General features: G+C 51.9%; 6 protein-coding genes across 6 annotated transcripts; 4 read left to right on the top strand and 2 right to left on the bottom strand.

Moving 5' to 3' along the window:
• The first annotated feature begins 178 nt into the window (after window positions 1-178).
• On the top strand, window positions 179-615 carry M430DRAFT_211184 (hypothetical protein). Its single transcript, XM_024864441.1, has one exon. The coding sequence runs from the start codon at window positions 290-292 to the stop codon at window positions 512-514; it is 225 nt and encodes a 74-aa protein (XP_024722971.1). The 5' UTR covers window positions 179-289; the 3' UTR covers window positions 515-615.
• Window positions 616-1,075: 460 nt separating this feature from the next.
• Window positions 1,076-2,625, top strand: M430DRAFT_135317 (hypothetical protein; the record flags this gene model as incomplete). The annotated part of the gene is made up of 4 exons (XM_024862402.1): window positions 1,076-1,486; window positions 1,541-1,986; window positions 2,036-2,234; window positions 2,287-2,625. The coding sequence occupies exons 1-4, from the start codon at window positions 1,331-1,333 to the stop codon at window positions 2,623-2,625; spliced, it is 1,140 nt and encodes a 379-aa protein (XP_024722970.1). The 5' UTR covers window positions 1,076-1,330.
• Window positions 2,626-3,510: 885 nt separating this feature from the next.
• On the bottom strand, window positions 3,511-5,005 carry M430DRAFT_135314 (hypothetical protein). The gene has a single exon (XM_024862401.1). It carries the CDS (start codon window positions 4,950-4,952, stop codon window positions 3,573-3,575), a length of 1,380 nt encoding a protein of 459 aa, XP_024722969.1. The 5' UTR covers window positions 4,953-5,005; the 3' UTR covers window positions 3,511-3,572.
• A 274-nt stretch (window positions 5,006-5,279) lies between these two features.
• Window positions 5,280-6,696, top strand: M430DRAFT_97381 (hypothetical protein; the record flags this gene model as incomplete). The annotated part of the gene is made up of 3 exons (XM_024870030.1): window positions 5,280-5,514; window positions 5,579-6,426; window positions 6,475-6,696. The coding sequence occupies 3 exons, from the start codon at window positions 5,280-5,282 to the stop codon at window positions 6,694-6,696; spliced, it is 1,305 nt and encodes a 434-aa protein (XP_024722968.1).
• A 410-nt stretch (window positions 6,697-7,106) lies between these two features.
• Window positions 7,107-8,273, top strand: M430DRAFT_116568 (hypothetical protein). Its single transcript, XM_024861640.1, has 2 exons — window positions 7,107-7,629; window positions 7,691-8,273. Exons 1-2 carry the CDS (start codon window positions 7,147-7,149, stop codon window positions 8,261-8,263), a joined length of 1,056 nt encoding a protein of 351 aa, XP_024722967.1. The 5' UTR covers window positions 7,107-7,146; the 3' UTR covers window positions 8,264-8,273.
• A 703-nt stretch (window positions 8,274-8,976) lies between these two features.
• On the bottom strand, window positions 8,977-11,283 carry M430DRAFT_25883 (hypothetical protein; the record flags this gene model as incomplete). Its single annotated transcript, XM_024865311.1, has 9 exons — window positions 8,977-9,074; window positions 9,172-9,406; window positions 9,506-9,890; window positions 9,954-10,120; window positions 10,180-10,248; window positions 10,299-10,339; window positions 10,392-10,546; window positions 10,600-10,750; window positions 10,803-11,283. 9 exons carry the CDS (start codon window positions 11,281-11,283, stop codon window positions 8,977-8,979), a joined length of 1,782 nt encoding a protein of 593 aa, XP_024722966.1.
• Between the last annotated feature and the right edge of the window lie 467 nt (window positions 11,284-11,750).

Genomic DNA, 11,750 nt, shown 5'->3' with positions numbered 1-11,750 from the left:
CAGAGGACTCTTGGCAAAGGAAACTCGGGAAAAGCTCTTGGGAAAGAAGGACAACTGGAAAAAGACTCCTGGGAAAAGGCTGATGAACAAAACAACGCAGGCGCTCTGGCTTTCTAGATCTCAGTGGAGATGCCCCCAGAAGCACCACGCTTGGCAAGCTACCACTGGCGCCGACATGACCAACTATTATTATTATTTATGGTTGTGTGATCAGGCGACTGGCTAGTCCGAGAGTCTGCTCCGGATTCCCTAGCTAGCTGCATTACTCCGTGGGACCGTGGAGCGTGTCATGGCCGGGGGAAATGCCGATCAGCGGGTTAAGGTTATATATGTGGCATTGGCGCGGGATGCGGGATGCGAGATGCGAGATTCAGACAAGCAGATGGATACTGGAGGCGTTGATAAGATATACAGTACCATGTGTTTTGGTGCTTCCTGTCTGTTGGGTTTTTCCCTCGTTGGTGTTGTTGTTGTCAGCTGTCATTCCACCGCCGTAACACTACTTTATTCTTAATTTCTTATCAGATGGGCCGAGTGGTGACGGCCAGCTCTGGATCCGAGGCTTTGGACCGTCTGGTTGTCGCTGGTCGCCGCTGATTGGCTGCTGTTAGGTTGTCGCGCCATCTGATAAAAATTCAATGGCGCTAGGCGAGATGGGGCATCGTGCATGCTTCCTCACTTGTCACTTTCTCGGGGGGAACCCTTGGCTCTGGGGTCGGGCATCTTTGCGGTGTCAGGCCTGGTGTCTTGTCTCATCGGGTATGTACCTAGGTAAGAAGAACGCTCTCATCTTCTCCATTCGTCTGTCTGTCTTATTATCTTCTTCACTTCTTGGCTTCTTCGCTTCTTTGCTTCCTCTCTCGTCTCACCATCCTGTTCTTCTTATCTCTCCCTCCTGTCAAACACGTGCGCGGCCCGGCAACATCCGCTTCTGTTCTCTCGCCCTGAATCCTAAAATTACCCGGTGCCTTTTTACCTTTACCGACTTTAGGGCATCTACGGGCCCGTAGCGTCATTATCTGATCCGAGACCCACTCTTCGCGCCCGCTTGATTCGTCGTGCATTATCTGATCCTCGTCCCCCCCCACTCACCCCCCCAACCCCACCATCTGAGTCTCACCACTTTTGTTCTTAAGAGGCCGAGGTGCGCCAATTCTTGTCATCGACAGCATCATCGCCAGACTCAGCGTCGAGAGTTATCGTCATCTTCCCCCATCCACATCGGGAGGTCTGCTCTCGGCCTCTCCCACCTCTCCCGCCTCTTAATCACCCTTCCATACTCCTCAATTCTCTTCAGTCCCCTCGCATCACAGCACCAGAATCGCCCATCATGACCGTCCAAGTCTTCGCCATCCCCGTCTTCTTCGTCGTCTTCCGAGAGTGCCTGGAGACCGCCGTCATCGTCTCCGTCCTGCTGGCCTTCTTGAAGCAGACCCTCGATGGCCCCAATCGAGACATGGTCGTCTACAAGAAACTCGTCAAACAGGTAAGCCTGCGTCCAATGCCTGCTTCGTGCCCCTCTCCCCTGACCCTCTTGTAGGTCTGGTATGGCACCTTCGGTGGTCTTCTAATCTGTCTGATCATCGGCGGCGGCTTGATCGGGGCCTTCTATAGCCTGGGGAGGGATAAATGGGCAAGCACCGAGTACTATTGGGAGGGCTCCTTCGCAATTGTTGCCACCGTCATCATTACTATCCTTGGGGCTGCCCTTCTCCGCGTCTCCAAGATGCAGGAGAAATGGCGGGTCAAGCTTGCGAAGAGCTTGGAGGAGAAAACTGTGACCGCCGTCCGCAGGAAGGGGGCCTTCAAGCGATGGTGTGAGAAATATGCCATGTTCCTTCTCCCATTCATCACCGTTCTCCGAGAAGGCCTGGAAGCCGTCGTCTTCATTGCCGGCGTCTCCTTTTCCGCGCCGGCCAGCGCTGTGCCCCTTCCCGTTGTGGTTGGGTTGATCGCCGGAGCTGCTGTCGGATATGTGATCTACAAGTAAGTCTGCGTAGGCCGATATTTCGCTCTGTCTCCTAACCTTTCCTAGGGGTGGCGCGACATCCAAACTTCAATACTTCCTCATCGTCTCTACCTGCTTCCTATACTTGGTGGCTGCTGGTCTCTTTTCCAGAGCCGTCTGGTTCTTCCAGGCCCAGAAATGGAATGATGCCACTGGAGGCGATGCAGCCGAGACCGGATCTGGCCCGGGATCATACGACATCGACCAGAGCGTATGGCACATCAATGTAAGATTCTTTAGCCACGACCGTGTGTGCCTCTTGCCTAACGAATGTCTAGTTCGGTAACCCAGAGCTGAACGGAGGTGGTGGATGGGGTATCTTCAACGCCCTTCTCGGCTGGCAGAACTCTGCAACCTACGGCTCTGTGATCTCGTACAACTGCTACTGGATTGTCGTCATCGGAGGCTTCTTCCTGATGCGATACAAAGAAACAACAGGCCACCTCCCATTCATGAAGGCCAAGCCTATTGAAGACGAGGAGTCTAATGATGGGTCTATCAAAGTAGAGAGCAATGCTAGCAGCGGGCTCTTCGAAAGTAATAGCCAGGACAAGACAGCAAGAGAAAAAACATTAGGGATACATGCCGTCCCAACGGCCGGCACAAGTTCGGAATAATAGAGAATAAAACGGACGAAAAAGCATGAGACATATGGGATAGGTGCATTGGCGTTGGTGTTGGGCGTTGGGCGTTCTGGATCTCTCGACATTTACATGTTCACGTCTCCTGTTCACGAACACACGTGAACATGCCCATGTATATTCATATCATGATTAAACGAACAAGGACGAGGACAGCTCGAAGCGCGAGTTCTCAATCCAAAAAGATAATCACATATACCTCCTTTGTTCCCTACTCATCGCCCTGTGATATCTATCAAATCAATCAATCAAACCCGCCACTCGACGAATCAGGGACATCATCTACCCTATTTATCCATTCATCCCCAAACTCCAAATCCAAAAACCCAACCAAAACATAGAAACACAATAATCACAAAAACAGAAGGGCAGACGTAAAAAGAAAAGAAGAAAAGCAGCGCACAACACCAAAACATAAAGAATCCCCCCAAAAAAGGATTAAAAAAGAAGAAGAGGAAAATCTCACATTACCTTCCCTACCTTACCTTCCCAACCTTACCTTACTTATAAGCAAAACACAAGGCTGATACATCGCAAACGGAAGCGAGACGAATGAATAAACGAATCAGAGAGTTCGGGTTGGAATTAGAGGGCTGATGATTGGTGGTGGAGAGGGGATGCCAGGCTGTAGTACGGAGTATGGGGTTTTTGATAGGTAGGTGAGAGGTAGGGAGTAAGGAGAGGAGTAAGGGAGGGGTCCGGATTTTGGATTTTGGATTTTGGATTGGTTTTGTCTTTATTTTTAGAATTTGGGGGGGGGGGGAAGAGGGTGCTGGTTGGATGGATAGATAGAGATGTAAGGGGACAATCAGGTAGGTACTTTAGGTAGGTAGATGATGTACATCTATCTATCTCTTCATTCTTCACATTATATTATATTATATTTATACAATAGTAGCTAGCTACAACTATAGCTATCCAATCTATCCATCTCTAGCACCAACCATCAATTCCAGGCGCCCTGCCAAAACCCTATGTTTCCTAATGATCTCGACCCACTCCTCCTCCCCCTCCTCTTCTTCATTCTCATCTTCGTCCTCGTCCCCCCGCTCCTGCAAGAACGCAAGGATCATACTGAAATCCCCGCCTAGACGACCCAGACTCCCCGCGCAGTAGAGCACTTGCGTCAGCAGACTGTCGCGACTGCTCTTGTCCCGCACGTTCGGCAGGTATGTGCGCAGCGTGTCTTCGAGCATGCTGACCAGTTTCTGCGGGAACGTCGCGAGGGCGCTAGGCAGTGGTTGGAGAGGATCATCATCATCATCAGACTGTGCCGATTCACCGGGCGCAGCGGTTTCTGTTTTTTCTTTCTCCCTGTCCTGTGCGGGGAAGATGGAGCGGTACATGGAGAGGATGGCAAAGCTCTGCTCTCTGAAAATCTCGATATATCTCTTCAGATACCTTTCCGTCTGCTGCCCGCCCTCCCATCTGCCTCTCGTCCTCTCCCCTCGTGACCGCCCCGTCTCTTGATCCGCCAGCTCTCGCAACGGCTGCAGCGCGCCTAGCATCTGCTCCAGGTTCGCCAGCCGACAGACCAGGAATAGTGAGCCCAGCGCGCCGTCCCTGCTCTGCTCCGTCCCCGCCGACGAGCCTAGTTCGGGAGCCACGCGCCGCAGCCACGAGATCGTCCGCATCGCAGCGGCCAGTTTCAATCCGCTGGTCCGCAGGCCCCCGATGAGACTCGTGGCCATCTCCTGCATGGCTTCTTCAGCCTGGGCGGCCACGGCCGCGACTAGTGGCGAGTCCGGATACAGGGCATGCAGGCGGCGGATGTGCGCGTTGAGATCTAGAGCGGCGGCGTAGTTCAGGGGCGCCGAGGCGTTGGTCGTCGATGCGGAGATGGAGGAGGTCAGGAGCGTGGGGAGATCGAGGATGTCGGAGAGCCGGTCGACGTTGCGGGATAGGAGGAGAGCCTGGCGACGTCGTAAGAGGAGTGGGTGTTCGGAGCGCGCATTGTACGTCTCGGAGAAGTGAATGGCGGCGTCATCGAGCTTGGGGAGGGCATCGCGCAGGTCGGCGGCGGAGTGGGCGAGCGCGGGGAGAGTGCGGGAGAGAGTGGAGAGGTGGTTGGCGGACGTGATGAGGGAGCGGTGGGAGCGTTTCGAGAGGGATTGGAGGGAGAGGAGGAGGGAGTGCGAGGTTTGCGAAAGCGATTGTGGCTCATCGGTCGTGAGGGAGGAGAGGGGGAGCGTCGATAGTCGGTTTAGATAGGCGGCCGTCGTGGGGTCTTTAGAGGAGGGCGCAGGTCGTGGGGAGGGCGTGTCGAAGTAGGGAATGAGTAGTTCGTAGACTGGGTCTGCCATTGTGTGTTTTCTGTTTGTTTTGCGCACCACTCGAAGCTGAAGAACTGGTGGTGGAAGTGTTCTGTCGGGGATCGCTAGATCTGTCGTGGAGTTGAAGCTCGCAGGTCGGGGTCGCTTCACCCATCTCATCTTATCTGATCATCTAGTCCCCCCATTTATCCAATCCCCATCAACCAATGCGAATTACAATCGTACATACCTAGATCCTGCTCTATTTTCTCCAAATCGTCACCCCCTTTTTCCCTTGCTATAGTTATAAATTACATGGACAAGATGTCTCTTCCCTTAGCACCCGACGCGGAGGCTTTGGTCCTCAAAAACGTTCGCATGCCGGGCAAACCCACGAGCAGTCGTTGGAATCTGGAGTGCAGAAATGGAATTATACATTCGATCCAGGAGAACCAGACTCCCTCTGCTTCTGGGGACATAGAGTGCCCGTTTCTAGCACCGTCTCTCTGTCACCCGCATATCCATCTGGACAAATGCTTCTTACTGTCCCACCCCAAGTATGCGGATTTGGAGATCAAGGATGGGGATTTTGCAGAAGCCATGAAACTGACAAGTATGTTTTCTTGAATTTCTTTTCTTGTCAGTGCTTTCAATCTCACGCCTTCTACTTGTCACAGGCGAGGCAAAATCCCGATTTGAGCTTGATGATCTCACGGAACGAGGGCGCGCTTTGATAGAAGAAAGTATCAGCTTCGGAGTCACTCACATGAGAGCCTTCGTTGAGGTCGACCAAGGCGTGGGCCTGAAGTGCCTCGAAGCAGGCTTGCTGCTCAGAGATGAGTTCATGGATCGATGCTATATTTCCATTTGCGTTTTTGCTCAGGATCCCATCTTCAGCTATGAGGACGGAGGAGAGGCGATGATCAGATTGCTGAAGGAAGCTGTGGGGAAGCCCGGGGTTGAAGCTCTAGGGAGCACCCCTTATGTGGAAAAAGGGGACATTCAAATGCAGATAAAGAATATGGAATTCGCCATACGCACAGCCAAAGAGTATAAGCTGCACTTGGACTTCCATATCGACTATAACTTAGATCCTAGTAAGGAGAGTTCCATACTACATGCTATTGGGCTTTTACATAGTATAGGGTGGCCATCGGACCCGGCTTCCCCGGATTTTAGAACGATAGTCTTTGGTCACTGTACTCGACTCACTCTATTCGAGGAAGAAGACTGGTTAGATCTACGCCGCAAGATTCAGAACTTGCCAGTATCGTTTGTCGGGTTACCGACGTCAGATATGTTCATGATGGGCAGGCCGGCTGCAAGCTCTGGGGGTGGCCAGAGGCCTCGAGGAACGCTCCAAGTACCGCAGATGATCCAGAAGTATGGATTGAATGCTGCTCTTGGTATTAACAATGTCGGCAATGCTTTTACCCCCCACGGAAGCTGTGATCCCCTCAGCCTCGCGAGCTTTGGGGTTGGGGTATATCAGGCTGGCACCAAGGTAGACGCGGAGATATTACTGGTACGTCCAAGACGATGACTTGAGGGAGCATCCAGCTGATTCCGGTAGCAATGCATATCAACCAGAGCTAAAGCGGCTATTGGATTAAACCCCTTGATATCAACTGATCTCGAGCCTCGGGTCGGGCAGCCTGCGGATTTTGTCATGTTTGGCAGCCAGTCTGGTACTGGATCCAGATCATTCAGATCAAGGAAGACGACGCAGGAGCTCGTCTACGATGCAGGAAATGACCGGGTAACAATCTTTCATGGCAAAACGGTCAGTCGTTGATGGTAGTCATGACCTCGGTTCACGTGCTGTGGTCAGCGGCATATTCACCACCCTGCGTGCTCAGCTGCCTACAGAGCTATCGATTGGCCTGACAGCGGTCTCAGAAGATGTACAAGATGGCAAGAATCTCTAAGATGCAGAGATGCAGAAATACATATACAACCGCACACGACAGTGGACAGTAAAGATTGAACTGTGAACTGTGAACTCTGAACTCTGAACCCCTGAACCGGCCAGTTTCTCCCGACGTTTCCCCGTCGTTTATCCGGGCCCGATCCGTTGGGACTCCCCCAACTCACACGACCGACCTATCACCACTCTGCAGATCATATAAATAGCCTCGTCCGCCAACTTGTCTGACTCTCTTCTTCTCTTCTTCTCTTCTCCTCCTCCTATTCATCCTAAGAGTTCTCTTCTGCTTCACCTCTTCCTCCAGCTTCATATGCTGCAATGCACGATCCGTTTCCCATCCCGCCTATACCATGGCTCAGCAGGGCAATCGAGCCCTTCGCTAACCGCTTCAACCTTCCCACCCTGCCTTACCACATCCATGAAGTCCTGATATCCTTCCTGACCTACACCTTCATCAACCTCGTCGCCGCGCCCCAGCTCTCGAAGCGCATCTTCCCTCGCCAGTATGGCAAGCTGTCGCCCAAACGGAAACTTAATTGGGACGTCCATGTGGTTTCGCTGTTCCAGAGCTGCACCATCAATGCCCTCGCCTTATACATAATGCTGTGGGATGAGGAGCGCAAGGCCATGGACTGGAAACAGCGCATATGGGGCTACACTGGAGGTGCGGGCATGATCCAGGGCCTTGCTACCGGCTACTTCCTGTGGGACTTGATGGTCACTCTCCAGAATGTGAATCTCTTTGGCTTGGGCATGCTGGCGCACGCCGTGAGTGCGCTCGTAGTATTCTCCTTTGGCTTCGTAAGGCCCGCCCAGCCCCTCGCAACTCTCGCAAACGCCTACTAACAGCAGTTCGCCGCAGAGGCCGTTCGTCAACTACTACGGCTGCACCTTCATCCTCTATGAGCTCTCGTCGCCGTTCCTGAACTTCCACTGGTTCTTCGACAAGCTCGACATGACGGGCTCCCGTGCCCAGCTCTACAACGGCATCATGCTCCTCGCGACCTTCTTCTGCTGCCGTCTCGTCTGGGGCACTTATCAGTCCGCGCGCGTGTACCAGGACATGTGGGCGGCAATCAACCACAAGCCTGCCGCATCGGACGTGCACCTAGACGCCGTGAACGGCAACAGCACCACCGTGCCTATCTACGGCGATACCATGAAGTTCGCCGGCGAAGAGTTCGTCCCGCTGTGGCTCGCGTTCATATACCTGGGCAGCAACGTCGTCCTCAACACCCTGAACTTTTACTGGTTCGCCAAGATGGTCGAGACGGTGCGGAAGCGCTTCGAGCCTCCGAAGGAGGACGCCAGGAGGGAGAAGGCCACCGCGACCATCAGCGCCGGCGCGAAGGGGAAGGTCATAATCGATGTAGAGGGGACCGAGGTCCGGCGGCGCAAGGTCGCGGAGGAGGAGCCCGTCCCCCCGCTCGCGTGACTTGGGGGGGTGTAGGGCTCTCTCTGGGTAAAGGGGTTGCTGATTGATTTGTATAGCATGGGTTTTCTGGGTCGGCGAATTCTGGCGTAACTGTTGTCTCGTGTGTGTGTGGCTGTTCAGGTTGTATTGAGCTTCAATCCCTAACGATGTCTATCCCTCTTTTTCGGATTTTTTGCATTTTGCATTTTGCGGAAAGGGAGTTCTCTGGATGCATATTAAAAATATCTGAAATGAATATGTGCTAGAACCACGACACTTCACTATTGGGCCCCATGGTCGATTCTGATTTGGAACAGGTACATATCCCTGAAACTCGGGAATCCGAATCAAAGAGTACTTGCTTGCTTGCTTCCCGAGTGATAGATAATTCTAGCGGGCCGGCAGGAGGAAACCAACCGCATCACGTCTCATCTCGGGATATTTGCACATATTCATAACTTCGTAAGAATTCATCTATATACATCATACAGCTCCCACCAAATGCCTTATTTTTTCAAGAGGTGAGAACTCTTCCAAATACCTCTCTCCTTATACCATTCCTCCACATGTCATGCTACGAAGTGAGAAGCTTCTGAAACTAATATATCCATCTCTCCATCCATCCCTCCATCCGTCAATCCACCGGAACAAGAAACGAAAAACTAAAAAGGGGAAGAAAAGAAAAAAGCACCTCGGAATGGCGCTCAAGACAGCATTTCTCATGCCTAGCATGCTTATCTGGAGTTTGGCTTCCATCGGGGCAAGAAATGGTATTGTTTCTCTCCATTAGCTTTTGGTTTCCCTTCCCAGCTTACGTGGTGCACTGCCAGTACTGTTATGTTATCGTCAGCGGGATTTTGCACTTTTATGTTTACTTGATATGTCTACGGGGGAGGGATAGATAGGATGGATAGCTGGATACAACGTACCGACAAACACGACAATGGCGACAATGGGTAGAGGCCAAGCGGTCTCAGCCAGCACCACAGCGCCATCTCCATCGTTGGCGGTGGCGAGGATAGAGAGGAGGCAGAGAGCGACACCGAATACGATGTGGGTGGCGAAACGGAGCCAGGAGCCTTTGGTATAAACGCGGACGTTGACCAGGCCCAGGATGCCCATGATGATGATTGTAAGACCGGTTGCGATGAAGAAGTATTCGAACTAGAGATGTGGGAGGTTTGGGTTAGCGGGGATGAGGTCTTGGTTATATCGTGCTTGCGGGTAAGGGGTTTGTAGGGTCTAGGAAGGGTAGCCACTTACCACGAGGGAGGCAGTATCGAGCTCGGCGTTGGTCTTATCGGAAACGGTCTCAGTCCCGTTTGGCGGTGGAGCCTCGAATCCGTAAGTATCCATGATGGAATTCAGAACCACGAATCCGACTTCGGCAACCGCGTCTTCAAGACCCGTATAGTTGGCGTCTGTGGATGTATTGGACATCAAGAGCGAAAGTTGTTCGGAGAGAGCTCCCACTGTTTCCCCGACCTCGGCTTGAGTAGTGGTATTGTCCGTTGGTGGATATATTGCGAAGATGTTTTGAATCGTACTGTTTACAACCCTGATGAGATCATCTGGATTTGTAAAGTTCGTTGACCCGTCGCTGTTTGCGAATGTGCGCAGAGTGTTGGTCAAATTTCGGCCGAATTGCCTGGTAGACAGTTAGAATAGAAAGCAGAGAAAATTGGCCCCCATCACTTGAGAGATGGCTTACATGTATGCCTCCATGATCTTCTGCCAAATGACAAACTGTGCCATGCCTGATAGGCAGAGCACAAGAGCGACGTGAAAGGGGAAATGGAGGAATGACCAGATCTGTTGGCGAATGGAACCAAAATGGTGGCGATTAAGAGTGTCGAAATAGAGCATGTAGAATAGATACTACAGATAAAAGGGTCAGCCTTTTATAATCCAGAGGAAAACGAGACACTCGAACTCACGATAGCGGTGATCCCACCCAAGAGGGCTCCAATATTTGCAGATGTCCAATGGGCTTGGTTTGAGGAGATCTACTCGTACGTTAGTTGGAGCTTAGGCTGAATGCAGAGAGGGAAGCAACCTTCACAACGCTCTTTAGGATATCGATAACACCCTCGCCCACTGTTCAAGACGTTAGTAAGACTGGAAATGTTCAAAGGGTTAGTGGTCTTACGAATATACAAAGTGAGGAGGCTCATGCGCTCGATCAAGTGCGTCCCCTTGAAGGTAACGACCTTCCATTGAGAAGAGACTCCGATGTTGATGAGCATTTCAGCTACTGCAATGACATAGAATGCCCTGTATGCATGATTGCTGTGCGCAAAGGCACTGGATAACTGTTATCAGTGGACGCCACCTCCAGAACACATGAAGAAACTTACAAGCTGATTCCCAAGTAGATGATGGCGGCACCAAACTTTGTACCGCTGATCAAAGCCAGAGGAAGTTTGGTGTTTTTGTATTCTCGGACATGGTATAATACTAGCAAGTATTGCAGACAGAGGACGAATCTCGAAACCATCAGAATCAGTGCTGTTGAAGGAGTCAGCGACTAATATGAAATCTTGATGAAAGTGGCACATACCCATGACCTTTAATTCTGGATTGTGCTCTTCCGTGTCGAATTTAGGACCGGAGACAGCCAAACCAACCATCACCCCCAGATGAGCACCTTTGGCAAGTCGAGCGACCAAGCTATCAGAGACGAAACGGATGTCGTAAAGACTGGTTAGACACCAGGTAAACCATAAGATGCAGAAGAAGCCGATGTAGGAAGTGAGCGTTTTGACATTGTTGATCTCGTGAAGGTTGGAGAAAGTCGTCAGGTTGGCCACGAAGAACAGGTCGTAGAATAGTTCGATGGCTGTTGATTCCTCATGCCTCTCGAAGACCGGGAGTTCATCCCCGGTGCACGCACTCTCTTGACTCTCCGTGTGAGCGATCTTTGTATTACTGCCTGCCTCAGCGCTCACAAAAGTATCCATTCTCGAACTCGCCCTTGACAACACCGGGCTCCCCACAAGCCTCAGCTTGGGGGTCACGTTACTATCCTTCCGTTCTACCATGATGGAACTTGCCAAGACGGGATCAAAAGCGACAGTGAGGTGAGAAAGGTATTGTGGAGAAGGATGAACAAGAGCATACGCTTCAGTCTTCGAAGGAGTCGACGCCGAGAAATATTATATGCGCCCAGCCTTCTCTTCAGGAGGAGGCGATGGCCGTGGGATCGCGTCGCACTGCACGGTGTTCAAAGCATCTTCTGACGATCTTCCCCCAATCTAAGCCTCATAAATGTCGACCAAAGCCAGCGACTACCGCCCGCCAATGAAGTAGCGGAAACTTCCAACACGATGGAGGGGGGTTGAAGGCACGCTGAGCCCCCAGTTCCAACTGGTACGGAGCATATCAATGTGATGGGAAGCGGGAGGACCAGATCCTTGCTGTCGTACGGTGCACTTTCCACATCTTGGAATACAGTCATCTATACCCTGTAGGGCAGGGAAGGGGGCCATAAGCTGGCCCGTCAGATGTG

Source organism: Amorphotheca resinae (genome assembly GCF_003019875.1).
Source record: "Amorphotheca resinae ATCC 22711 unplaced genomic scaffold M430scaffold_3, whole genome shotgun sequence".
Lineage (NCBI taxonomy): Eukaryota > Fungi > Ascomycota > Leotiomycetes > Helotiales > Amorphothecaceae > Amorphotheca > Amorphotheca resinae.
The sequence above is the reverse complement of the archived record's forward strand: the minus strand, read 5'-3'. Positions and strand labels throughout refer to the sequence as shown.

Coding starts and splice junctions, on each gene's coding strand:
- M430DRAFT_116568 (XM_024861640.1), top strand. CDS start 7,147: ATGCACGATCCGTTTCCCATCCCGCCTATACCATGGCTCAGCAGGGCA. Junction 7,630..7,690: donor TAGTATTCTCCTTTGGCTTC/GTAAGGCCCGCC, acceptor AGTTCGCCGCAG/AGGCCGTTCGTCAACTACTA.
- M430DRAFT_211184 (XM_024864441.1), top strand. CDS start 290: ATGGCCGGGGGAAATGCCGATCAGCGGGTTAAGGTTATATATGTGGCA.
- M430DRAFT_135314 (XM_024862401.1), bottom strand. CDS start 4,952: ATGGCAGACCCAGTCTACGAACTACTCATTCCCTACTTCGACACGCCC.